This window comes from Halichoerus grypus, chromosome 6, assembly GCF_964656455.1.
Source record: "Halichoerus grypus chromosome 6, mHalGry1.hap1.1, whole genome shotgun sequence".
Classification (NCBI taxonomy): Eukaryota; Metazoa; Chordata; class Mammalia; order Carnivora; family Phocidae; genus Halichoerus; species Halichoerus grypus.
The window spans coordinates 6,167,439-6,194,322 of record NC_135717.1 but is presented as its reverse complement, the minus strand read 5'-3'; the positions used below and the strand labels follow the sequence as shown (position 1 = coordinate 6,194,322).

At 57.5% G+C, this 26,884-nt stretch overlaps 2 protein-coding genes across 6 annotated transcripts; one reads left to right on the top strand and one right to left on the bottom strand.

Annotated features, from left to right (window-relative positions):
• Nucleotides 1–50: 50 nt before the first annotated feature.
• Nucleotides 51–10,378, top strand: PDAP1 (PDGFA associated protein 1). Of its 2 annotated transcripts, none has more exons than XM_036064846.2 (6): nucleotides 51–193; nucleotides 3,111–3,202; nucleotides 4,520–4,630; nucleotides 6,241–6,362; nucleotides 8,397–8,548; nucleotides 9,655–10,378. In XM_036064846.2, the coding sequence occupies exons 1-6, from the start codon at nucleotides 181–183 to the stop codon at nucleotides 9,711–9,713; spliced, it is 549 nt and encodes a 182-aa protein (XP_035920739.1). In that variant the 5' UTR covers nucleotides 51–180; the 3' UTR covers nucleotides 9,714–10,378. The 2 variants fall into 2 exon arrangements, with proteins under 2 accessions (XP_035920739.1, XP_035920738.1); XM_036064845.2 differs by lacking the exon at nucleotides 9,655–10,378 and adding an exon at nucleotides 8,790–9,599 and having other exon boundaries at nucleotides 97–193.
• ARPC1B (actin related protein 2/3 complex subunit 1B) lies at nucleotides 10,325–26,884 on the bottom strand. 4 transcript variants are annotated; one of them, XM_036064837.2, is made up of 11 exons: nucleotides 26,760–26,852; nucleotides 20,880–20,963; nucleotides 19,374–19,450; nucleotides 18,683–18,787; nucleotides 18,027–18,249; nucleotides 17,206–17,313; nucleotides 16,211–16,417; nucleotides 16,032–16,107; nucleotides 15,106–15,311; nucleotides 14,269–14,359; nucleotides 13,651–13,978 (listed from the first exon to the last, which is right to left on the bottom strand). In XM_036064837.2, the coding sequence occupies exons 3-11, from the start codon at nucleotides 19,435–19,437 to the stop codon at nucleotides 13,940–13,942; spliced, it is 1,119 nt and encodes a 372-aa protein (XP_035920730.1). In that variant the 5' UTR covers nucleotides 19,438–19,450; nucleotides 20,880–20,963; nucleotides 26,760–26,852; the 3' UTR covers nucleotides 13,651–13,939. The 4 variants fall into 4 exon arrangements, with proteins under 4 accessions (XP_077930476.1, XP_035920730.1, XP_035920729.1 ...); XM_078074350.1 differs by lacking the exons at nucleotides 13,651–13,978; nucleotides 20,880–20,963 and adding an exon at nucleotides 10,325–10,940 and having other exon boundaries at nucleotides 26,760–26,884; XM_036064836.2 differs by lacking the exon at nucleotides 20,880–20,963 and having other exon boundaries at nucleotides 26,760–26,884.

Here is a 26,884-nt window from a genome sequence, read left to right as displayed (position 1 = left end):
GGCGACGCGCGGGACAGTCTCCGTGCGCCGGCTTCCCTGAGGTCCCCGGCCCTCGCGGCGGCGGCGGCGGAGCGCTGAGGAAAACTGAGCCGGTCGGAAGAAGTCGAGCCCGAGGTGTTTCCGGTTCCGGTGTCAGTTCGAGGCGCCGCCGCCGCCGCCGCCGCAGCCGCTGGAGCCGCGATGCCTAAAGGAGGTGAGGGCCGAACGCGCGTGGCCCGCGGGCCTCGAGGGGCTGCCCGAGTCCGGCACCCGCTGTTCATTCAGCCCGCGGGCGTCTCGGAGAGTGGCGCAGAGGGAGGACGTCCGCGCCGGCTGAGGGCCAGGTGTGGGCCTCGACGCCCAATTGTCCGAATGGAGAAACTGAGGACCGGAGTGGCCACGAGCCCCTCCTTCGTGGGCCTGGGGAGACTCTGAGGCTCCGGGTCCTCGCCGACACGGAAGGCCGGATCTAGGGCGCACTTCTCCTGGCCTGGGGGATCTGGAGTTTCCTCCCGCTTCTAGCCGGGGACTGAGTCACCGCGTCCCGCGCCTGTGCCGGGCCCTCTGCCTTGCGCGTAAAACGTGGGCCCTCTCGAGCTCTGGGCGAGCCGGGCCTGCCGAATGAGACCTAACTCGATGCTCGAGCCTGGCCGACTTGGCTTTGACCGCCCCTATTCGTCAGCGGCTCCATGTGTGCTTTTGAGCCAGTCGCTTCACCTCCCTGTGTTTGGGTTTTCTCATTTGCAAACCGGGCTTATGATTGTACCTACCTCATAGTACAGGTGGGAGGCTTAAACTAGGTAATCCACGTGGAGCGCGCATCACAGTTAAGTGCCCATTAAGCATTATTTGTAGGGTTTTGTCAGCTTCTTGGCCAGGAAAATAGAGGATGCACGGTAGACCAGTCCTTCATTGTCTTTTCCCTAAGACTCAGAAGTTCTTGAAGTCTAGCTGTGTCACTGTCCAACCCCGTGGCTTGGAAGAAATCACTTAATTCCAGCCTGTTTTTCTCATCTGGAGCACCTGGCTAATAACCCTTAGCTTGGAGAGCTGGAGATAGAGGTCATAAAAAAATAGAGCACTCAAAGTGCCCGGCAAACTCCTGGCACAGAACAGATGTTCGGTTAATAGCGGTAGCTCATGTGTCATGTTGGTTAAGATGCTTCAGCCCACAGGAAATCTACTTGGAGTTTTTTCAAACCTAAATGACTTCCTGATTTTACTTGCAGAGATATTGGGGGTTACAGAGCCGAATCCATTTAAACCTACCTCCCTCCTGATTTCGTCTGTGGTAGCAAGAGCCATGTCTCTTCCATTTTTCTCAGTCTTGTGTTCTGCAAAAGGAGGGTGCTGATTGAACCCTTTCGGTTCCAGAATTCTGGCTCTAAGGGTCCTATTTCATAGATACTTTGAGCCAAGGTTGGAGGTTAGAATTAGAAAATCCTGAATATCTTGGTTAAGTGACTTGATCTTTGGCTTGTGAAAAGCTTCATGGGCAGATACGATTTACATTTCTTGCTTGTGTTGATTTGCTTGAAAAGCAAAACAAAAGACTTTTTTTATTTTAAAGTATAAAGTTCCCTGAGAGAAAAGGATGCCCTCTTGTTTCCATTGTGTAAATGTGAAACACTTTTAAAGGCAGGAGCAGTTTTTGATAAAAGTTATGGTAAGCCAAACTAAGGTCAGTCTCCCCTAGCCAGGTGTGCTGGATGAGAGCCTGTAGGAGCCAGTTTTGAGTTTTGACTACTGCCTGGAATATTAAGAGGGCAAGAAAGGGTGTTGGTTTTGTTTTTTTTTTAAGCGGCAGGCTTGATCTCTCAAAATAGGACTTTCATGAGCATAGACTGAGACACCCCTGGGAACCCAGGTAGTCATTAAAAATGGGTGGTGTAGTCTATAGCAGCCCAATTACGGCTTTGCAGCTGCTGTCTAGGAAATAAGAGAGGTTTGTTTCTCTGCTACTGGCTCTGGAGTCCAGAGGAGCTCTGGCTGTCTAATTACAGATTCTCTGCACTCAGTGAGACACTCGCTGGAAGTCAGCTGGGCCGAAGCTTCCAGAAGAGGTGGGGATGGATTGAGGCCACAACCCCCAGCATCCTCCAGGACCAGCAGAGCAGGTGCCATCCTGCTATAAAACTGGCTGTTGGCTTTAGCAGGGGTCAGTCTTTTGTCTTCGCTCAAGAGGGTCAGACTGTAAAACTGATACTCTTAGATGAGCTTTAATTTACAGTCACATTTTTAACTGTTAGAAGGTAGTCGGCTTCATTCTCAACTTTAACTTTGCCGGCTATGCTGCTTACTCCAAGCAGAAGAAAGTTTTCAATAGGTTTTAGGTTTTTTCTTTCTACCATACCACTTAGGTGAACGTGAAGTATTTTATTATATTCTCTGACATTTACAGTAAATCACTGATGTGGTCAGTGGCTTTGTTTTTTTCCTCCTGCCAAAATACCCTATTAGAAAAATAACAAATGTAGCGTACGTTTCTGTAGTGCTTATTCAATGCCAGGCACCGTTCCAAGAGCTTTACACATGTTAAATTCGTTCGCCTGAAAACTCTAGGAGATAAGAACACAGATGGAGAAACGGAGACTCAGAGGTTAAGTACCTGCCAAAAGCTAGCAAGTGGTAGAGCTGAGATTTGAATCTTAAGTATCTTGTCTGCAGAGCAGGACCAGCTGTGACTCCTCATAGGTTTATTCTGAGGATCAGATGAGTGCATGGCTGTGACAGAACATTTAAAAACCACTGTAGTCACAGCAGGATGTGAGTGTTACATGTTCTGACTGCATTTCGGTGCACTGTGTTTGGTTTCTAAGGGACCATGGGATTTGGCCAGTTATTATGTGTGGTGTGCCCTCCCCCATATCCTCCCCTTGGGTCTCATTTGTAGGAAGCTACATGCAGCACACAGTTTGGGGCTGCCTCAGGTGGTCACATGTTGCTCCTTTGGTCCCTTTGAACATGTGAAGGTAGGAGAGTATAGGTTTGGGTGGTGCTGGGTGAAGGGTGGGGGAGGACTCTGCAGCCTCTGATGAGAGCACCTCAAGCAGGACACAGCCCCCTGGGGCTCAGGGCAATCAAGGAAGCCAATTCCCTCCCACCTTCCTAAACTGCCAATCTTTGTGCAGGGAGAAAGGGAGGCCACAAAGGCCGGGCAAGGCAGTACACAAGCCCTGAGGAGATCGACGCACAGCTCCAGGCTGAGAAGCAGAAGGCCAGGGTGAGTACGTGCCTGTCCAGGCCACTGGAATGGCCCAGGGTGGTTTCCTGCCTCTTTGGCATCCAGAGAGGCCAGGCAAAGACCACCTATTTCCTAGGAAGAAGCCAGCACCTGAGGTTTGGGGTGGGGGTGGGGCATGGACAGCAGGCAGGTGTCCCAGAACAACCGACAGTGAAGAGGAGAGCCATCTTCTGATTGAATCAATTAGAACTTTGTTCTTTTAGCAGTGATTGCCTTAGTGGGTCTCTGTTCTTGGCCCTGTGTTCCTGCTTTCTGGGAGCTGTCCTTCCGCCAGGCTCAGCCCATCCACGGCTCAAGTTCCCAGCAGTCCCCATTTGTTTGCTATAGCCATGCCAGACCTCTTGCCAGAGCCAGCATGACATGATGCCCTGCCTTCCCACACCCCCAGCAGGGAAAGTACTATTCGTTTTTCCAGGCCTTGCCGAACGTCATCTTCTCTGTGACTCTCACGGACGCTGTTCACCCTTCTGCCTCTAGTCTGAGCTTAGTAGTTCACTGTACTCTGTTCCTGCAGTGTTTTTTCCAGCCTATTGTCAGGAAATAGAATGTTTCCATCATCGTTGATGTCCACATCCCTGACTACACCATTAGATCTGCCCCTGGATAAGGGCCGAAAAGAGCATAGTCAGGCCCGATGAGTGACACAGCTGTGAAGTGCCTGGGAGCCCCTAGAAGGGAGGGGCCACATGTTCTGGGAGAGAGGGGAGGAGGGCTTGACGGAGGGGCTGGCAGCTAAACAGGACCTTGGAGAATGTGTGGGCAAGTGCTAAGGGGGAAGGACCTACTGTTTTTGTTAGGAATAGTTTTGGTGGGGAAGCAAGAAAAGTGGAAGGAAGCGGCATGTTGGGTGTTGTCTTAGGAAGCCAATGCAGCAAGGCCTCTGCATGGGCAGGTTGGAGTGGCTGGCCTGCCATTAACTGTGGGAGTGGAGAGCAGAGGAGGACTGGCTCAGGATCTGGCAGCTGCGTGTGGCAGCTGGGGAAGCAGGAGGGGAGCTGCGCAGGACTGTGGTTTCCAGCCCCACAGCTGAGTTTTTCTGACCCTGGGAGATGAACTTCTCCCCCAGGTTGGACTGTGGGAATGGCTTTCAGGCTGTGGAGCCGAGTAGATAGGCTGCCTCTGACCCAGGTCCCCTACTAGGACTAGGGTCTCAGAGTAGGACCCTTCTCCTACTTGGTCCCAGCCTTCTGGGGCTTAATTTCTCTGGGTCCACAGTCTGGAGGTGATGGGAGCAGGGGTCACAGTCTAGGGGGTTTGTGCATTTTTGATTTTGCAGGTTGTCCATTTCTGAAACAGGAAGAAGAGGAACAAGGAGAAGAAGGTGGAGATGGGGCTGCAGGTGACCCCAAAAAGGAGAAGAAATCCTTAGACTCAGATGAGAGTGAAGATGAAGAAGACGATTACCAGGTACTGCGTTCGGTAGAGGCCTGGGACTTGGACTCATTCAGTCAGCAAACGTTGATCGAGTGCCTTTTGATTACCATTTCCAATGTAGATGCGGACAGAGTCCTTGCTCAGAAGGGGTTATGTCCTAATAGGGAGTTACAGTAAGGAAGTAAACGCACAGCATAATTTCAAGTAGTGGCAGGTATTATGAACAAGATGGACTGTGATCATGGGTACGTGAAGTAGTGTGTGGTGAGGACGTGGCTTTCAAACTGAGATCTGAACAAACGGGCTGGAGGCAGGTGTGTGAAAATTACCGTGCAGAGCAGTCCGGGCGGCTGGGTTAGCAAACTCGGGGGCCCTGGGGCGGGAACAGGAGCAGCAGGAGGCTGCTGGGGCCTGTGCCTTGGTGGATGCAGGGAGGCGTGGCCAGGGAGGAGGGAGGAGGGGTTCGCAAGGGCAGCTCCTGTGTGGCACTTGAAGGGGTTTGGCTTTCACTGTTGTGGGTGGGGGGCGGCTGGTGGAGGCCTTGAAGTGGGAGGGAGAGATGACCAGACTTGCTTTTGAAAGGTGGTTTTGGCTTCTCTGCAAAGAGTAAATCCTAGGGTGTTGAGGTTATAAGCAGGGAAATGGCAACAGGTCTCCAGACAAGAAACTGACTTGTGTTGGGATGGAGGCAGTGGCTGTGGAGACGAGCGGGCAGATTCACACCACGTTTTAAGAGATGGGCTCATTGGGGTTTGCCGAGGGGTGGCTTCAGGGGCTGAGGGAAGGAGGCATAAGGCTATGGCCTAAGGATGGTTGGAAGGAGCAGGGTGCGTGAGGCACGTTCACTTCGCGATGTCAGTAACCAAGTGGAGGCGTTTACAGGTAGCTGGATTGGCTGTTGGTGTCTGGAGCTCTGTGTCAGATTCACTGCTGTTTGGAAGCTGTCTCCTTGGTCACTTAAAGAGAAAAGCTGGGCTCGACATGACCTGAAACTTGGACCCAGCCTGTTACGTTGAGGACTTGTGCTCTTGCTGAACTTCCCCCAGGGGAGGTGGGAGGTGCAGCTTACTAGAACTGATTGTGATCTCGTGGCTCATTCTCAAGTCATTTCCGTCCCCTCAGCTGAGATGGCTGGGAGTTGGAATTGGTCCTGAGAACATCCTTGGCCTGGCCTGCCCCGGGGATCCAGCAGTGCTGTTGCAGTCATCCGTGAGATTCCATGGAAAACTGCTTGCAGGGGCTGGGCTTGCAGTGGGGGCATAGTGCTCTGTGTTGAGAGCTTGTGAGTTGGGCTTGGGTTCTCAGCCCACCTGCTGTCTACTTCCTGGTTGGCCTTAGGCAAGTTAGTTAGTCCTGTGTCTGTTCTTTCACCTCCGAAACAGAGAATAATCCCTGGTTGCTGGGACTCGGCATAGATTGGGCTCTAGTCGTGTGCACTCACCGTCCTTGTACCTCCCAGGCTGGTGAAGACTCTCCTGAGTGCTATTCCCACTGTGAGGCTCAGGCCGAGCATCATGTTGGGCCGGGGGGTGGAGCAGGAGTTTGTCCCCGTCCAGGTGGGCTGTTGGGAGACGGTGGGAGTGGCCCTCAGGGGCTCTGCAGGACTAAACTTCTCCAACAGCCAGCTTCTTGTCCCATCTTAGCAAAAGCGCAAAGGCGTGGAGGGGCTCATCGACATCGAGAACCCTAACCGGGTGGCACAGACAACCAAAAAGGTCACACAATTGGACCTGGATGGGCCCAAGGAACTTTCAAGGAGAGAACGGTAATCACTGCTGCTGGGCTTGAGACCTGGGCACGTGGGCCGGGGGCTGGCCTGCGGGGCGGGGCAGAGTGGGGGCGTGGCTGAGGCGCTCAGATCCCCTGCCCTTGCCTCCTGGGCTCTGAGGTTCCCAGTGACTGGGTCGGGGCTCCAACTACAGCATTTATTTTTGTTTCATCTTATTCCCCAAAGGCTCTATAGAAGCTTCTCCAAAAACACAAAACAAAAATAATTTTTTTCTACTAGTAGGAACCCAGCAGGGAAAAATAGAACAACAGATTGGGACCTGAGCATTGCACCTGAAGTAATGCCCAAGGATACGGACGGTTATTCTATAGTCCCTTCCTCCAGGGCACCCCGTTCCAGGGACACTTCCCTTCTCCGGCCTGATCTGACCATTGCTGGCCTGCATTCTTCTGGTGTCACTGCCATGGGGTGTGGGAGAAGGCCGCACAGTGCAGAGAGGTGTGCTGGCTGCCTGAGGGCTCCCCAAATCCCAGGTGGAAATGGAGCTGCGGACAGCCTCCTCTGGGTTGTGTGAGGGCCTCAGTCCAGGACTGGAGTGCTCTGCACACGGCCATTGCTTGACAAGTAGTGCCCTGACTCTGCATGGCCGCCGGCTGATACCAGGGGCCTTACAAGAGGTTGAAGTCCTCTAGGGAAAGCTGCCCTGTTTTTTTTTTTCCTTCCTGGGCTGCTAGGATTTAAATCTGCCTTCCTGTGCTAACCCCATGATGGCTGAGGGGTCTAGAAAACCCCACAGGGAAGGCTCATGAGCTCAGGGTGTGATTAGAGGCCACTAAGGATTCTAGCCTTCTGGTAGTTTCCCTCTCAACAGTAAAAAGGGGATCCTGTTGTTACCCCTGCTTTTTGAGGTTGCAGAGTGAAAGCCATAAGGTCCAGCATCCTGCCTGGCACTTAGCCTTCACTGAGGGGGCTTTGCAGAGCCTTTGGTAGCCTTGCTCATCATTCCAGATGCCTCCAGGGCATACTGCCCCCCCCCCCCCCACCAGGTTTGGATCTCTGCTGCTTAGCTTAGAGGCTCCTGGCTCTGCACCTACCTCCCAGGGTAGGATCTGCTGAGCTGAGAGGTATTCTAGTCTCATCTCTGTAGCACGTTTCTTATCCAGAGTCTCCTGACTTTCGGTGGCTGGCCTTCTCTCCTTCTGTCGGGCCCGTCCCCATGTTTTGTTTCTTATTACTCAGTGCCGTGTGCTGTGAAGGCCTCCGGGAGGCCAGGTCCTTCCCCCAGGCTCCTGCTAGGCAGGGCTTCCCTGCCCCCTCCTCCAGTACTTGGCTCTTCCAGGAACCTGGTATAAGTGGGACCATCCAATAGCACAGTGAAAAGTGTGCTCACTCCAGTTCAAAATCTCAGGCCTGGGAGGAAGATCCTCCATCACCTCTTTTTCTACCTACTGGGTTGGTGACTTACTGACACCTTTGTCCTGTGGGAGCCTAGCTCTCATTCCCACACCCTCCTCAGTGGGGGCTCACACCCTGGAGGGCAGTCTCTTACACATCTGAGCTGCCCTGATTGAGAATGTGCTGTGTTCTGTTGACCTGAGATTGGGTGGGTGTGGTTCCCATCTGGGGCTACTTGGTCCACTCCCTTCTCTACCCCTCACAGAATGTGGTTTCCAGTGCCTTCCTCCTCCTGCTCATCTTTGGATACACTGTTCACTTGGTTTTTGGTCCTCCTTTCTCGCTGTGGACACGAGACCCTAGTTAGCACCCCCTTACCCCCGAGTGCAGACATTGTTCACTCTGTGCTAAGCTCACCCCCATCCTCTGCTGTCTGGGGAAGCTGCTGCACCACTTGAACTTACTCCAGCCCCTTAAGTCTGTCCGTCAGAGGTCCAGGCCCGTGCCTCTGCTTGTTTGGTGAGTGTCCATCACGAAGGGGGTATGCGGAGCCAGGGTGCCCTCCTCCACTTGGGCCCCAGGCCCGAGGACTTGGCTTCTATCCTGGCTTCCACATTCAGCTCAGCTGATAATGGTTGTGAATATGTTCCCTGTGACACCATTTTATCCAAACAGAGAAGAAATCGAGAAGCAGAAAGCAAAGGAGCGCTACATGAAAATGCATTTAGCTGGGAAGACAGAGCAAGCCAAAGCTGACCTTGCCCGGCTGGCGATCATCCGGAAACAGCGGGAAGAGGCTGCCAGGAAGAAAGAAGAAGAGAGGAAAGGTGAGTGGTGAGCTCGTGTGGCTGCCTGACTCTGGTTCTGGGCAAGCCACCAAACCCTGCGCTTCAGTGTCCTTGTTGTGTGATGGGATGGGGTTGGGTTGTTGGCTAGAGACCCAGCCTGTGGGTACATGCATGTGCCTTTCTCGTCACGTGGAGGTGGGCGTTCCTGCCCACCACGTCCTAGGGTGCGGGGAGCGTCCAGCAGCAGCCCGGAGTCAGACTAGGGTTTGAATCTAAGCAGAGCACCGTGCACAGCAGCCGACGGAAGCCGCAGGGATGCAGCTAGGGCATACCTTCCAGGCTGGACGGTCCTGCTAAGGTATCTGGTGCCTTGTGTAGTCGGGAGAGCTGCCTCGGGGAACCGCTGTCCATCTGAGGGGCTGGAGAGGGTAGGGCAGGCGTGGGCTGGACCTCACATGCACCCCGGATGAAATCTGGCCCAGCTCTCCCTCTTCCGTGCTCTCCCTCCAGTGGGGTCAGAGGTTGGTGGCGGGAGCTGTGGGGAGTTGGTCTGGTTTATAGGAGCATTTGACTCATGACTTTCCGCCTCCTGGTCTCACGCACCCCTCTGTACACGTGGGGCCACAAGAGCCCTTAGGGATCTGCTGTCCTGCCTCCTCACCAAATCACGAGGAAACCGAGGCCTAGAAGGGGGAGATCAGCTGCCCCAGGGTTGTCACACTACACTGGAGGTAGCCTGCTGTCCCAGCTCCCCACTGGTAGCTCTTTCCTCCCAGACCCCAAGCAGGAAAGGCCTTGGACTGTTGTTGCTGGTCAGAGGCTGCAGCGCCCACGGGGAGAGGGTGTAATTGTGGGGTTTCGCCTGGGGGTGGTTAGAGGTTCTTCTTTGCCCCGTAGATTGTGTGGTGGGCTTGTGTCAGGGGGCAGCCCCCCAAATGTGACGGGAATGTCTGGACACCAGGGCGCAGTGGCTTCCACAGGAACCCTCTTCCCCCCAGGCCTGTTCCTCTGCCGGCGGAGCCCGTTGCCCCGAATGTTTTCTGTGGTCTTCGAGCCCTCAGTGCCGTGCTCCCGGGGTGTGTGGGCGCGTGTGTGTCGGAGGGGTGGTGTCACGTTAACACCTGCCCTTCCCTTCCCGCCCTCAGCAAAGGATGACGCGACTTTGTCGGGAAAACGGATGCAGTCGCTGTCCCTGAATAAGTAGCACGGCCTGCGGGAGGAGGCCCCAGGGGTCCGGCCGCGCCGCCAGGCCCTCTGCCGAGTCTCGCCTGCCCCGTCCTGGCGCCGCCGCAGCAGCAGCCCCTCACGGCAAGGAGCCCCCGCAGCCTGGGGCCTCCTTTTCATCTTGGCACAGAAATTGTTTGGGGGGATGGTGGGGAGGGCTGGGGGGAGGGAGCGGCTGCTATCTTTGAGACAGAAAGATGCGGGACAGCATTTCATATGTAACCATTCGAATGTTTTTGCTGTTTTTAGAATTCAGAACTCTTGTTGGGGGTGCCTGGGAGGTGGGGTAAGAAGAGCTTCCATTTGTCCCGTAGGTTGCCCGGTAGGGGCTGATTGTGTGGGGGGGCAGCTGCTGACAAGTTTGCAACAACCGGCCCCGGTCTGTGTTGCCTGGGTGCTCACTCAGAGGGGCTGTCGTCTGGGAGCCCGTGCCCCTGGGTCCATGAGGGTCATGGCTCGTCCCCAGCCAGTCCCCTCTGCCCTTCCCCGCCCCATCCCCACCCTTTTGGCCAGCGCTAGGGCCCATTCTTAACCTTCCCCGTTGATCATTTCAAGAAGCCTCTGTTTACTGTGCAGCACCCAGGCAAAACATACTCCACAAGTCCAACTTGTATATTTGGCAGATTAAACTTGACATTATCATAATCTTTGTTCTGTGATCCATTTTTGGGCCCTTGTGCTTGGGCCCTTTTCCCCAGCAGGGCATGGTGTTGCTCTCGGGCAGGTCTGCCGCACGAGGTTCTGGCAGCACCCAGCCGGGTGTGGGGACTGGTCCCTGGGCATCTGAGCTAGGAGAGACCTCGGGATACAGAGTTCGTCCCTCCCCTCCTTTAACCCAAGTGTGGTAGACCCTAAGCCAGAGTGACCAGGGACCGGTCCACGGTCCATAGCAGCAGCACCGTGCCTCCCTGTCCTCCCCTCCAGGTGCCCCTGGTGTTCACAGTGTCAGGATTTCAGTGCTGGGAGGAGCATCCCAATACCTGGCATGACTGCTGGGCATGACCTCATGCCATCCTTACCACCCTGGTGGGGATGGCAGCAGGGAAACTGAGGCTTAGCACCATCACGTGAGCCGCCTGCAGACTCGGCCACTGTGCCTGTTCCTGCTCCCGCACCCCTTCGTCAGGGGCACTCCGCCTTGTGAACACCAGCATCCTTTGCATACGGTCCTGAGAGGTCAGTAACCGGTGCCAAGCAGGGGTTTGGCCTGAGGTCAGAAAGGAGGATTTAGTGGCAGAGATGGAGTTGGGCCCCTGGCTTCCAGGGACTCCTGCCACGCCCCCTGGGCTTGACCATGCTGGAGGTCAACAGCCCCAGGAGCCCCGGAAGGGTTACCACAGCTGCCAGCATCTGCAGCTCCCCCTGGCCTGTGGAAAATCCCTGACCCTGGACCTGAGAAGCGGGACTGAACCTCAGAGGTTGGCCAGAGCCCCCCACCCCTTGGAGGTCGTGCAGAGCTGGTTCAGGTCTGTGCCGTGAAAATGAGGTTCTCTGAGAAGACGAACAAGAAGGTGGTGGTTGTCTGGAAGGTTCACGGACAGAGTACTCTGTCTTTGGCTCCGGGGGCTGCCAGCCGGCCGAACTAGAGCCACACGGGGTGGTGAGGAGGTGGCCTCTAACGTGCTGGCAGCCAGGGCTTTGCAGGAACGGCTGGGCCAGCAGGGCTCCCTGTGTGCCCGGGACTTGTCCTTGTCTGGTTGGACCTTGGTGTGAGACTAGAAGCCAGGATGTCCCTGGTGTCTACGGGCCTCCGAGTGGTCGTACAGATCTCACCTGTGTACCGGGGTGACGTGTCGGCAAGACTTCTGGCTCGAAGCATGTCCTTCCTGGCTCAGCTAGCGATTCGGACCCACATCAGGTACGTTTCAGCAGGTGCCCCTCCAGTGGGGCTCGGAAGTCAGACCTGAGTTTGGATCCTGGCTCTGCTGCCTCCTGCCCGTGAGACTCTGAGGAGGTAACTTCTTTCTCTGGCATTCAGTCTTCTCTTAAAAGGGGGTGACAAGGCCGCCCCCCCTTTTTAAGATTTGAGTGCGTGCGTGCACATTGGGGGGGTGGGGTAGAGGGAGGGGAGAGAAAGAATCCCAAGCAGACTCTACACTCAGCCCAACACAGAGCTCGATCTCATGACCCTGAGATCATGACCTGAGCCGAAAATCGAGGACACAACCAACTGAGCCACCCAGGCGCCCCAAAACCTTCCCACAGTGGGGACATAATGACTCGTGTTAGGATATTCCCAGTTGTGTTCTCCACTCACCCAGGTCATCCCAGCTCCTCCCTGTCCCTCATCCCCTGCATCCCGCTGGTCCCCAGGGCCTGTGTTATTCCCAGGTCACCTCACACCCACACAACTGCACCAGCAGCCTCATGTCTTCCCATTTTAGTGGCCTGGTTCCCCAGAATGCCAAGGACCGCCAGAAGCTGGTCTCTGGGGACCTTCCCAGTCTCACCACCCACCTCATCCCTGTCCTGCACATCAGTCCTCTGGCTCCTAGAAAGGTCAGACTCTTGCTCACAGCCCTCTTGCACGTTATGACTTGCGTGGAATCTTCCCTCAGTCCCAGTCCCTCCTTTTCTTGCTCCACCAGCTCCCTCCCCAACATTGGGTTGTCATCATCAACTGCCCCCACCAGACTATGAGCTGCTTGTCCCCTCCACTGTCCTCAACATCCAGTGGGGCAGGGCGTAGAAAGCCTGGCCAGTGGCCCTAGTGTCCACCACAGAACAGGGTCCAATCCCCTCCTTCCCTGATGTACTTCCCACCTGCCACAGAAGCCCAGCCCTATCCGACCTAGTCCTCTAATGCCTTTTCCTCCTCCTTAGAAGCAAAACATTGAGCCTGTCAGTTTTCAGCCAAGTATTGTCTCTAACGAGGGCAGACAGTTCACATCTACGAGGCCCCTGCAGCCAAAGAGCATGCTTCCTGCTCATCCTTCTCCGAGTGAGGAGAGCCTGCTCGTCAGGGTCTCAGAACACTGATATTCTGGGGCCACTTTTCAGCCCTGAGGTGAGCTATAAAAAAAAGATATGTGGGGCGCCTGGGTGGCTTAGTTGGTTAAGCAACTGCCTTCGTCTCAGGTTATGATCCTGGAGTCCCAGGATCGAGTCCCGCATCGGGCTCCCCGCTCAGCGGGGAGTCTGCTTCTCCCTCTGACCCTCCCCTTCTCATACTCACTCTCTTTCTCAAATAAATAAATAAAATCTTTAAAAAAAAAAAAAAAAAGATATGTGGACACCTCCCTGGCCTTCCAGGGCCTGACAACAGTCCCGTCAGCTCTGGGACCAGAAGCTCCACCTTACAGCGGGCTGGTACAGGCTGGGAGGGCCTTGGCAAGCAATTAGAATAAGAGGAGTTGTGGGTCTGTCTCCTGGGATCTTAGAATTTCTATCTTGTTGTGATTTAAAAGAGAGCGGGCCTTTTCTGACTGGGGGATATCCTGACGGACTGGCCCTAGAACAGTCTGGGATAAGGTATGTTTAGGTATCTTCCATCCTGCAAACGTAAGGCCATTCACAATTAGGATCTGTGGATGTAACTCATTACCCGGCTGTGACTGAATAATTAGGTAACAGAAGCATGTGTTACGCAGGAAAGGCCATCTGCGTGAAATAGGAATGGGGGGGAAATGGTCTTAGGAAATGATGCACATTTATCAGAAACCAGCTGCAAATGTCAAGTCGAGAAATCAGTTTCCATTAAAGCCCAGCAGCAGCCTGGAACATGCAAGCACTGGTCTGGGAATCCGACTGCCGAGTGACAGGGAAGCCACCAGGGTCCAGCCTCGCCCTGGCTGGACTGCGAGGGAAAGGGAAGCAGGGAGAAGGCCCTTGGGCTTCGGGATCAATTTTTCTGGTAGAGCAGAAGGGACCTGTGCCCGTGAGAACACACGCTCCTCCCAAACACGGGAGACCAGCTCTATGATTGCTTTTTTTATTACATCCACGTTGTTGCAGTTCATGACCAGCACAGTGCTTTGAGAACATTTTTGTTTTTAACAATAAATGAAAGCAGCTCTTTATAAGAAAAAGGCACCTGTTCCTTCAATAGGTCAGAAAAGCTTCCCATCCCTCCCTCCCTCCCCTCCAGCTGGAGCAGTCCCCAGGGGGACCCAAACTGCTACCCTAGAAACATTCAGCAAAGCAATCCTTAGCCTCCCTGACCCCCTCCCCCAGCAGCTGGGATGAGGGCAACCTATGTCTCATGGGTCATTTGATCTTGAGGTCCTTCATGGCTGATTCCAAGCTCTGGAAGGAGACAGCAGAACAGACAGGCTGGTTCTTGGTTGTCCCCACACACCCGCCCCCCCCAGGGACCTGACCTCTAGCCAGCCCAGCCCCTGGCAGAGGACAGAGAACCTGGTCTTTGGAGTTGGGCAGACCTGGGTTTGAATCCCAGCCCTAAAGGGAGGTGCCCCAGGGGTGCCCATCTCCCCCTGCCTTCATCCCAAAGAAGTGCCTTCCTCCTAGAGGAATAAAAGGGGCTATCCATCAAGGAGGGCCAGGGGGAGGAAGGGCCAAGGTGGGCTAGGACTCACCTTCACGTCCCAGATGCTCATGCCGCCATCCATTCCTGTGGTGCAGAACTGGGAGCACTTGGCCTTCCCCCCGCTGAGCACCGAGATCTGGCTGCAAAGAGGAGGAGGGCTTCATGGGTCCCAGCCGTGGCCCTTTGCTGGACTCACGCCCGCCCGCCTTCCAGGAGCTCCCACCCGACTCCGGTGAGAAGTGCTGGGCTGTGCGGGTGGGGTGCGCCCCGCAGAGAGCCGGGAAGTGGGCCGGGAGGGGCTGCAGAGGAGGGGCTCGCGAGTCTGCTTGGAGGAGCAGTAGGAAAGCCCAGGCAAATGGAAGCGGATGTGCAGAGGCCGGGCACGGATCCCACGTGTGTGGGCGATGTCCAGAGTGACCGGAGTGTAGCAGGATGGGGGGAAGCAAAACCGGGGGGTCGTGCTGACGAGCCCTGCAAGCCGGGCTCAGGAGTTGGGTCTGAAAATGACACTGGACCTGATGGCCGCGGGGGGGTTACCCAGCCGGGGTCGGGGGCGGTCAGGAAGGGTCAGAAGTCCCACCGTACTTCTCCCCGCTTGGCTGCGGGCTGGACACCCGGGGCTGGCAGGCCTGGGGCGCCGTGGACAGTTCCTCACGCCTCATCCCGCCTCACTGCTCAGGGAGGCGGCGGCAGGACCGTTTCAGCCATGGCCCTGCCCGCAGGGCTGGTGGCCCTCTGGTCGTCCCAGAGAACCGCGACGGTCCCACAGCGCCTGCGCTGCCCTCACCCGATGCTGTTGTGCCACCCAGAGGTCGCCCGCTTCCTAAGTCAGGGCCCCCCATTTTTGACGCTGCTGGGAGCGGAGTCAGGGTCGGTCCGCCCTCACCTCACGCTGTTCTTGTGCAGCGAGTCCAGGCCAGCGCCCGAGGCCACGCTGCCCTCCGAGCTCGCCTTCTTGTCCAGGTTCTGGAAGCGCTCTCGGGCCGTCAGGCCGCGCTGTGAGCTCTGCTTGGGCACGTCCAGCCGCCCGCCAAAGCTCAGCGTCCCTGTGGTGCCGTCGTAGGTAAACAGCACCGGGAAACAGTCGTGGCCCTGCGACAGGGCGACAGAGCGGGGAGGTCACAGGAGCGTGGCCGAGGGCGGGCACAGCGCCACCATCTTATGCACGGGGAAACAGAGGCTGGAGACAAGGCACGACACCAAGGGAGTCTGGTGACGGGACTTGGGTGGAGCCCCAGGGAAGCCCACACCAGCCCGAGACACGGCCGGGCCCACCCTGGGTATACGGACAGGGACCGGGTGCTGGGGGGTGGTGGGAGCATCTAGGGGTGGCCGCCTTCCCTGGAAGCTCGGGGACCTTGTGCCCTGCCCAACCGGAGAATACCCCACAGCTGGATGCTTCTGTAGGCAAAGCAGGCCTGAGTCCGCCCTCACCGTCCGGGACCCGAGGGTGTTGGCTGAGGGGGGATGTGGGGGGAAGAGGGGAGACAGATCGGTGGGCAGGAGGAGAGCAGCGCCCTTCTGGATGCGGGGGAGAACTGTGCTGCCCCCACACACCCACTGGCCTGTAAGACGTAAGCAGAGACCTCAGGGTCCAGGGCACAATTCTCCGCCTCCCCCTTCTCCCTGCATGGCAGCGGGGGCGCATGTTGGAGACGCAGCCCCCCCCGCCCCCCAAACACCTGCACTGGGGCCTTGTTACAGCAGCATAAGCCAGCCCGTTCTGACCAAGGAGGAAGAGAAGGTGGGGGGAGACCAGTGGAGAGCCGCTCTAACTAGCACCGCTCCCCTCCCTGCCCCTCCCTGCCTCACCGCTGCCACCAGACTGTTGTCCGTGATGAAGGTCAGGGCCAGCAGCGGCAGCGTTTCAGAGGCCAGAGTCGCGACGCTGAGAGAGACAGTGGGGGGCGGGGAGTCAGCCGCTCCGGCCGCTCCCCGTCTGTGCCTTGGTTGCCCAAACCCCCTCCGCCACCCCTGTGGCCTGTACTCACGCCATTTTCTTGTCGGCATCGGCCAGGCACACGGTGCTGTCGTGGCTGACCCAGGCCACGCGGCTGCCACTGGCCGAAAAGCAGACGCCGTGCACCCAGCCGCAGCTACTGCTGGACTCAAACATCAGCTCCCCGAAGGGCATCTTGGAGCCCCACGGGGTGGGTGCTGGCCGCTCCTCCACCTCCTTGATGTAGGCCGAGAAGATCCTGCCAGGAGAGACCAAGGGAAACAAACCGCAATGGCCGAGGGGGTCCGGGAGGCGCCTGGCAAGGGACTTCTCTCCCAGACTGGCCTGGTGAGGCCAGAGTGCCCAGCCGGGGCCTTGTGGCTACAGAGCCGGCTTTTCGTGACCTGCATCTTCACGCTTGGACGAGTCTGGGCCTCAGGGCCAGCACGGGGTCCCTGGACAGATCAGGTGCCCACAAACCAGCTTCCCCACCCACCAACAGAACCTCAGCAGGACGTTACCCCTCTCCATGTCCAGGGGCCGCCCCTGGAGCCTGCTGGAGCCTTGTTTCCTGGGCGGCGCTTCAGAGACCCAGGCCATCTGTCTGGAGCTGGGAGCCCCAGGCCTTGGGAAGCTCACGGGTGCCAGGCCCAGAAGTAGAAACAGCCAGTGGGGACTGAGGACACTACCTTCCAGGCCCGAGATAATGAGGCAGGTCTGTCTAAGCTTCTCAGTCATTTATGCCTTAGTGTGAGAAGCATACCCACTCATTGTCCTTCAGGTGGAAGACAAGGAAACTGAAGGAGAGGAGGACCTAGGAAAGAGGCCTTGCCGACATGAAGAGGTAGCAAAGGGTGCATCCTGCCGAGACTCTCCATGGGCTGGAGACAGGACCCAATGGCGACCCCTCCAAAAGCAAAACCTCACAGATGCTGGACTGAGGCCCCGGGTCATCCTGCTGGCGGCAGAGCTGGTCTGGAAGGCAGGGCGCGGGGCTCCCTCCACCCTGGTTCCCCTCCTGATTTCAGGGCCCCCCCCCCCGCTCACCTGCACTTGAAGTCACAGGAGCCCGCGGCTAGGAGCACGTTGTTGGGGTGCCAGTCCAGGCTGAGGACAGTGGAACGAATGGGCTTCTTGATGTGCTTGCACACCCACCTGGACACACGGACAGGGAGAGGGGAGGGGGACCGGCACTCTCAGCACCCAAGGCCTCAGTGCCCCAGGGACTCTACCTTCCCATGGAGCCCTGCAGACCCCCTAGGGTCCCCGGAGGGAGGGGCCTGGGCACTGTTGGCCCACGGGCCTCTCAGGGCCTGGATCAGGCCAGTGGGGAGCAGGGTCCCCTCCAGCTGGGAACTCTATCCCTGGCGGCCTTTAAACCTCACGACAAACCTGGGGCAGGCTGTCCCATAGCAGCTAACTGGCCAGGGCCGAATTCAATCTCAAGTCCCCCAGACTCCAGCCTAGTCTCTGCCCTCAGGGACGCAGGGGAAGAAAGCACGACAGGCTGGACATCTCGGACAAGTGACCTGACCTCAGGGTGACTTACTTTGCTCATCTGAAAAGTGGGGACAACAGACGCCCAGTCCAGAGGGCTGTCAGGGGGTCCATGTGTGTGCGTGCACAGGGCTTTAGGCAACGCTCACAGAGGCGGTCCTGGGGTGATCTGTGCCCTTAGTTCCGAGACAGGGCTGTGGGAGTGCCCGGCACCTCACCTACAAGGTCCAGAGAGGACATACTTCCCCAGGGTCTTGTGAACAGGGCTCCTGACACCTGTCCAGTGCTCTCTGGGACACTAGTCCCACCACCTTTTGGTCTGCAGCCCCAGGGTCCCTCCCAACCCACCCTGACCCTGCCCAGGCACCCACCAGTCATTTTCCTGCTCAAAATAGCAGATGGAGATGACGCGGGAGCCACTACCCACAGCAAACTTGTTCTCCTGGGGAGCCCAGCGCACACAGCGAGCAGCCCGGTTGATCCTCAGGATGACGAGGGTGGGTTTCCACGTGCGGCCCTTCAGCGTCCACACGTAGGCATTGCGGTCTGTGCCACAGGTCACGATTCGGTTACTCTCGGGGGCCCAATCGATGCCTGTGGAATGGGGAGGAAACAGGCTGAAGCCATCCAAGCAGAAAGGCTCTCTGGCATCCACGTAGGAGGGGCTTGAGGCCACAATTTGGATGCAAGCTGCTCCAGGGGGTGCCACTTAGAACTAATACTGAGAGTGTTACGTTTCTCCAGAATATCACCAAACATGCTGGAAAGCCAAGAGACAGAAAAGAAATGGGTCCTTGGTAATGCCGAACTGAGCTGCTGGATCAAGCCTTTCCTGAAGCCCAAAACCTCTTCAGGTTTTCAGTAACATGAGCCAACATGAGTCAACATGATCCCTTTGTAACTTGAGCCAGTTTGAATTAGGGTTGTGTTACTTGCAACCCAAACTATCCTACCTAACACAGTGATTGGGTGGCCCTGCGCCATCCCGTCTCCTTTCTGGAGAGTGATCCCAGTTAGCCTGACGTACCTGTCACCTGCCCATTGTGCTCCTTGAGCTCGTGCACCTTGACCCACTTGGCCCCGCTCTTCTCATAGATGTGCACCTCATGGTTGTTGGGGCAGATGGCAATCTCTGCAGGAGAGAAGGGTAGGGGTAGGGAGTGGGAGGAGGTGTGTGTGCCCAGGCTCCCCCTTCCCTCAAGTCCCCTCTCCCAGGAGCGCCCTTCACCCCTCTGCCTTGGCACGGGGCTCCCTGAAGCACCTTGTGACCCCTCGCCTGGGACTAGCCATCCTTCACCTGCACCCATAGGCACCCCCACAGCAGTCTCCTGCCCTCTGCTCCCAACTCCAGCCCTGGGCTCCTTGCTGCTCCGGGCAGTGCCAGGATCTCCTGCCGTCAGGCCTTGGCATGGCCGGCTCCCTCACCTCCTCCAAAACACCTCCCTGGCCACCTTTTCTAAACCAGCGCCTCTGCCTCCAGTGATTTCCCTCCTCCTGTGTGTTTCCCTCCCCAGCGGCACCTGCAGCAGGGCCCCCTGGCCGGCTGCCCCTGCGTGTGCCCAGAGCTCGTCCATCCCCTCTTCCACACTGGCGACCGGAGGTGAAGGAGGGGGACAGCCAGCCCCAGAGCCCACGGTCCAGGGCGCCTGGCCAGTTTACCGCCCGCATGCACTCCGGGGGCTCCCGCACCCCCCCCATCCTGTGGCAGCGGCACTCACGGGTGCGGTCCTTGTTCCAGGCGTGGCAGCTGATGGGTTCCACCAGGAAGCTGTGGTAGGCCATGGCCGCTGAGCTCCTGTGCCCGAGAGGGGAAGGGACCCCCAGTCAGCCCCGCCTCTGATCCCAGAAGAGGCCCCAGCTGACCTTGTGGGAGGGCAGCAGGGGCCAGCCTGGCCTTCCCGTGAGTGGGGTGTGCTGAGCCTGTGTCGCTCATCATCTGTGCCTCAGTTTCCTCAAGGGTAGAGGGCCCCCTCCCCTGCAGAAGGATGGAGTGAGGGGCGTCTGGGTGGCTCAGTCGGTGAAGCATCTGCCTTCGGCCCAGGTCGTGATCCCGGGGTCCTGGGATCGAGCCCCGCGTCGGGCTCCCTGCTCAGTGGGGAGCCTGCTTCTGCCTCTCCCTCTGCCCCTTCCCCCCACTCGTGCTTGCTCTCAAATAAAGAAAATCTTAAAAAAAAAAGAAAAAAGGATGGGGTGAGGATGAGATGAGCGCTGTGCCCAGCACACAGCAGGCAGCCTTCCGCGCCCGGAGCTCTGGTTTCCAGGAGACCGAGGGGAGGAGGCCGGTCTGCAGGGGCCTGCGGGCAGGGGCACGGACTGACACACACATCCCATCCTCAGCCAGAAAAGCCACTTGCTGTCCCTTCCACAGGAAGGGCAGGACGGGGCCCCGAGTGGCTGGCTGGACTGTGGGGGTGAAGGCGGGTACAGAGGGCCGCTGGGTGCACCCCCAGGACTGGGCCCAGCCCGGACTGCAGCTCCCCAGCCTCCCCCCTGCCGCCCACTGAGCCTGAGGCGGGGTGGGCTACACACCACAGTGGGTGACGGGCAGTCCCTTCGCCCCCTCGCCTCCCTGCCCAGCTCTGCCCACCCCGGTTCCTTTCGGCAGAGTCCTCCTCATCTGGAAAGACCCGAAGTGAACAGCACTTTCTCAAACCCATGCTCTCCCCACTTCCCCACTCAGCCGCGGGGCCTGTGGCGGAGCCGGGCTGCACGCTTGCCCGCGGTGACTGACCCTGGGCACATGGCTCACCCCTCCGAACCTCAGTGTCCAACCTGCACAGTGGGAACAGGAGTCCTGCCCCCAGAGGCGTTGAGAGGGTAAAATAAGACATTAAGCCACACCTGGCACGTAGTAGGTGTTCAGGAGACGCAGCTCCCGCGGGGTCACATCCAGCCACGACCCACCCGAGTGGGAATCCATCTCCCCGGGTAGCCCCGCGGCTGATCCCAGGGCCCACGGGCCTCAGGCTTTGCACTGGCTGTTCCCCCGGCCCCCAGAGCTCTTCCCCTGGGGGGCCTGCATGGCGAGCCCGTGCTGCTGCCCTTCAAGTCCATGTTCCAAGGCCACCTTACCCTCTCTGACCGCTGTTTGCAGCTTCAGCCACCGGCCCCTACCCCAGCGCTCCCTATTCCCGATGGAAGTCTCCCCGCAGAGAATCATCACTGAGCATTCGTTACGCGGTTCTCGTTCACAGCACCTGCGGTGTCCCCGAGCTGGGACTTACGGAGCTGGATGCACACAGTTCTCACGGGTCTCGTCCACACTGCTTTCCCCAGTGCCTGGGTGCTTGGCACGTAGTCGGTGCTACCTAAGTACGTGAGGAAGCCAGCTGTATGCTGTCACTAGTACCCAGCAGAGGAAGTTCTTTATTAAAAATTAAAACAGGGGCCACCTGGGTGGCTCAGCTGGTTAAGCGTCTGCCTTCGGCTCAGGTCATGATCCCAGGGTCCTGGGATCGAGTCCCGCATCGGGCTCCTTGCTCAGCGGGGAGCCTGCTTCTCCCTCTGCCTCTGTCCCTCCCTCTGCTTGTGCTCACTCTCTCTGATTTAAAAAGAAAAAAAAATTAAACCACTGGGACGCCTGGCTGGCTCAGTCGGTAGAGCATGCAACTCTTGAACTTGGGGTTGCGAGTTCAAACCCCATGTTGGGTGTAGAGAGGACTTAAAATCTTAAAAAAACCCAAAAGAACAAAAAACAACCACCACCCAACATTTCCTGAATGCTCCTTACTTGCTAGCTCTAAGCAGTCCAGGCATTTTTTTTAATTCCAGTAGCGTTCACACAGTGTTCTCTTAGTTTCAGGTGTAGAGCGTAGTGACTCCATTCTATACGTTACTCAGCGCTCATCAAGATAAGTGTGCTCTTAGTCCCCTTCACCTGTCTCACCCATCCCCCCACCCCAGGTGTTCTTGACTTTAGTGCTCAGATGCCACAGCCCCAGATGACAGACAGACAGGCTGAGGTTCAGCGAGGGGAAGCTACCTGCCCAGTCACACCTGGCAGGTGTCACCAGGAACCCGTTGGCAGGTCTGCAGCCCATGGACTGGGCTAAAGGCAGGCTTCTCCCCAGCTCTGGGTCTGAGCCCTGAACACCCCAGGAAACTAGTGGGCACCTATCCGGCCCCTCAGGAGAATGGCCACCTGTTCAGGCTCAGCTTCCACGTGGCTGACCCAGAGGCCCTGCTGGAAGGCACAGCATGGAGTTGGGGCCCAGCCGCTAGAGACGGGCTGCATGTAGCCCACTGTCCCCCAAGAAATCCAGGGCTCAGTGACGGGCCTGCCCCAGGTGGCACCACAAATCCTGCCGGGCCCGGCTTCCTGACCCCCAGCTCACCGCCTTGTGGCCCCTGCTCCTCCTGCCCACCCCAGATGCAAAACCTGTTTTTATTTACAGCAGGAAGCTCTGGGAGGTTCCTGGGGCAGCCCAGGTCTCACGGACACACAGACACACATGCAGGGACAAGGTAGGGACATGCCTGGAGCAGGGCACCAAGTGGGTCCTCGAGCAACACTGCTGAGGAAGAGAAAGCTGATACACCTGCTCAGGCCACACACGCTCATGCATGTTCAGCCTTGCACGTGCACACACAAGCACACTGCCACCATATGCTCACACGTGTTCAGCCTTGCACGAGCACACGTGTCCAGTCTCGCACATGAACAGACAAGCACACTGCTCCCACGTGCTCACAAGTGTCCAGCCGTGCATGCTCACACGCATCTAGCCTTGCACGCTCACATGTGTCCAGTCTTGCACGCACACACACAAGCACACTGCTCCCACATGCTCACAAGTGTCCAGCCGTGCACGCTCACACGCATCTAGCCTTGCACGCTCATACCTGTTCAGCCTTGCATGCACACACACAAGCATACTGCTCCCACATGCTCATGCGTGTTCAGCCTTGCACACACACACAAGCACACTGCTCCCAAATGCTCACAAGTGTCCAGCCGTGCACGCTCACACATGTCCAGTCTTGCACGTGCACACACAAGCACACTGCTCCCACATGGCTGCTTCCCCAGCCTCTCCTTATAAGGCCTCTCTGTGGAAGGCAAAGGCCCCGGAAGTGGTGCTTCGGGGCCCTCAGCTCAGGTCAGCAGGTCTGATGGGGACTTCCCCCAGCACTTCCGGTGCCGCTGGGCGGGGTCAGCATGGGCATCCAGCTTGGTGGGAGCACTTCACCATCCACACTGCAGACGACAAGCAGTGGGAGGACCAGGCCTATCTGTGCTAATCTGCCCACCCCCATTTTCCAAGGTCGCCAGTGGGGCCCAGCCGGGTGCTTGTTGGCCGCTGTGGAGGCCAATTCCCCCACCACCCTTTCAGCCCCTGGTGGCCCAGAAGGAAGAAGCCCTGGGGCTACAGCCCTGAGGGTCTCTGGGCCCACCGCTCATCCGCAGAATGCAACTTCCCAGCTCCAACTGTCCCAGACCGTGTGACTGGGCGTCTCTGCCTCTTGCAGGGTCTTGGCAAGAGTATCTAGACCCGGGGGCCAGGCTGCAAAAGCCTGTCTAGCGTGATGTTCCAGAGTTCCAGGCTGTGAGGGCTGCTGAAGACAGCAGCTCCCATTCTAGTAACACAGCCAAGAGAACTTGGGGAGCCCTGACCATTGTTCCCTGGGACCCAAACAAAGGTCCTCAAGTGGGAGAGGAAGGGATTGATAAAGATGACCACAGGCACAGTGGGACAGGCTGGGGGGAGGCTCAGATCACATCTATCAGCCAATCACACTTTAGCATGAATTCAGACAGAAATACTCATAGTACGCTGCATTAACTAACACCTTAAAGGGGCTGGGGGGTAGATCCGGGGGAAGGGGGTGGGAGGGAAGAGTGCATTTTCCCGTTTTCATAACTTCTGCAAAGCAACTAAAACCAGCAGGGCCTCAGCAATGACTCCCAACCCCCAAGTTAGCAATGAGGAAGTGGTAACCCAGAGAGGGGAGTAGCTTCTCTGGCCACTGTCGCCTCAGGGCTACATCCTCCTAGAGGAGAATCACTGGATTGTTCCAGGCGGTCAGACTGGCCACCCTGCCGTGGGAACTGACGTCATCGTTCCCAGGAAAACCTCCATGGGACCTGAGGTAGCACCCACCGCCAACCAGTCAGTCACCCTAAAGAATACCAACTAGAGTTGCTTTGCCCAAGGGTGTCGACAACACAGTGCCTCAGCAATGGCTCCCGGGGGGGGAGACAAAGTCAGGCTGAGGCCATGGCCTCGGGAACACCCACCCACTTGTCACTGTGCCTCTGTGAGTCAGCACCGTGGGACCACTGGACGATTGGGGGTCAGAGGGAAGGAGGAAGGGGCTCTGGGGACAGTGTTGGGACTAGGAGTCCATGTGCAGTGCTCTGTGCCTCATTACCCCAGAAACAGAGGCTGGGGGAGTGTGGGCCAAACGCCGAGCCTCCCCCGGCTGGCTCCGCTCTGTCAGCCTAAAGCCAGGATCTGCGCGTTCCCAGTAGCCCTTCCCCTGCATCCTTCCAGCACACAATGAACACTCAGTATGAATGGGCTGGAGATCACCCAGGGCTGGGGCTGGGAGAGCACAGGGAAGGGTGGCCTGAGGTCTGGGAGGGAGTTCGGGTCTCCAAAGTAGGGAGTGGCTTTCCCTCCAGGGGGTGCCAGAGACCCCGCATTGGGATATGGAGGAGGTAAGCTCCCTAGGGGCAGGGTATGTGCTTTGTCCACCCAGGTATCTGCCCACCAACTAGAGTGCCGGGCACATAATAGGTGCTCAATAATATTTCTTAAATGTGGTTGCAGGAATCCCATCCTTTTCTTTAGGGGATGGGCTACAAGAAATGAATATGTTTTATTATCTCAGTGGCCTATGTATGCAATTTGTAAATATTTACTGGGGAGTACGTGCTCAGTTTTTTTTTTTTTCCTTCCTGATTAGGGTCAATGATTAGCAAAGGTTGGAAACCTGAAATCTAGAAGGTCCTCTCTGAGCATTTGGGAAGACTCAGCTCCCCTCCAAAGCAGAGCAAGCCAGGTGAAGCCTGGCTCAGCGCTCCTTCCTTACAGTGCTGGGGTCAAATTCTGACTCTCCATACTGGCTGGATGCCCTCAGCCAATGCTTCCTTCACATCTCGATCAGAAAAGGTTGGGGCTGAACAAGGTACCGGCTGTAGGTTCCTTACTGCTTTCAGAGAAGCTTGGCCAAGTTCCTCTGAAGCCAGAGGTTTGGTGTGTCTGAGACTAAGCCAGGCAGGAGCAGTCTGGAGCAAGATCCTGGCCCTACAGGCACTCAGGGAAGTCCCCACCCAGCTCAGAAGCTCCAGGGAGCTGCCAGCAAGCCATTTTGCACACGTGCTAAGCAGTTACTCAACTTCCTGTTGTGGATGGAGTAGCCCTTGCCACCCCAGACAGACCAGCTAATACCTCCTCCCCAGGTCTGCTCCCGAAGTCTTCTAAACCACGCAAAAATCAAGTCAAGAAACATAAATGAAAACAATCATACAAAGGCACCATTAAAGCTTACTAATAAAGCAATCCAAACAAAACAAACTCCAAAAACACATAAAACTCAGTGTTGGCAGGGTTGTGGAGAAACTCTCATTTGCTGCTCATTTGTTCAGCCTTTCTGAAGAGCAACACAGTAACAATTCAACAACTGGGTCGGAACAAGCAGAATAACACCAACAGGAACTTAAAAATTGACACTCTTTGGTGGCATAAATTCCTTCTGGTGCTAAGAAAATAACTTTTTTTTTTTTTTTAAGCAAACATGTTAATAACCCCCTTTAGAATGGTGGAAGGGTGGAAAAATCCAGAGGACTATAAACATGGCAAGAGTAAATTGTGACACTAACATGTTGGGACACCATTTAACTAACTGAGAGGGTGTATGCACAGAGACACACCTTTACCGGCATCTTTAAATGCCCAGTATTTTTACCCAAGACTTTGACATACATTCTCTTTGAAAGCAAGCCTAAAAAGTTTTGTGGGTTTTTTTTTTTTTTCTTTTTTAAACCTTCATTTTGTACAGAAGGAAACAGACTCAGACAAAAAGCCAAGATTTGCTCAAAGCCACACAGCTCCTACATGGCCCGGTTAGGGATTCGGACCCCAAATCTCAGAGGTTAGCATCATCCACACACTTTGATAAATGTGGGCAGGCCTTATAATGGTAGTGGCAACAGTAGGAGCACCTGTACTCTGTGTGTGCCTGGCACTTCCACACAGTATCCCATGGAAGCCTCGGGACGTCCCCATTCTACAGATAAGATAGGTTGAGGTCCAGGGAAGTTAGGTGACTTGCTAAGGTCATCGGCCAGTGATGGAAGCTGGCACTCTTACCCTGGTCCCGGGGAACGGGTGTCCGTAACCACTGGGCAGCGCCGCCTGCCAGGCGCGGGGAGTCCGGGGACAGCCTGGAAGCACCCCGGGAGAGCCTCCGGCTCCGTCCCCGCGCTAGGCTGGCTACGGGGCTTCTTAGTGTTACTGTCACCGCCCTGGGCGGGCCCCGCTGCTCTCCCGCCGCCGGCCAAGGAGGGGCCACTCAGTCCGGCGTCCGGGACCCCCTCCCGGTGAGGACCGCGGACCCGGGCCCCAGGGGCAGGGGGGTGGGCGGTGGGGGGGCGTCGGCGGTGGCGGGGGGGGGAGGGGGAGGGAGGGGCAAGGTGGGCGGGGGCGCCAGCTCATTTCCCGGCCGGAGCAACCCGGAAGGCTGGAGGATGGAGGGGAAGTGACTGGGCGTGGGGCCCTCGCGGCCCGAAATAGCGGGGGGCACCGATCGCGGGGCAGGGTCAGGAAGGGGTAGGCCGGGGCGACGGGGGCGACGGGGGCGGGGGGCGCGGGGGGGAGGCCGGGGGCGCCCCGAGGGCGCCGGAGGCAGGGAGCCCTGCATTTCCCTCGCCCGGAGGGGGCCGCCCACCCCGGGCCCGGCCCGCCATCCCCTGGTCCCCTCACCTCCAGGCGACCCCACACACCTGGCAAGCCCCCAGCCCTGTGCCCCTTCACGCAGGCACCCTCTCCCCGCGCCCCCACGTCTGCGGGCGTCCCGCACCCTCCTCACCTGCATGCAACTCTCCGCCCCCTCCCCTCCGGGCGCCCCCTCCCCTCCGGAGGGTCCCCCAGCCCCCTCACCTCGGGGCGCCCCGGCCGCGGACTCTGGGCAGTCGACGCGCCGAACCGGCTCTGGGCCCCGCGCGGCGCCGCAGCCACTTCCTCGTGGGCGGGGGGCGGGGCCTCCCAGCCTCAGCCCCGCGGGG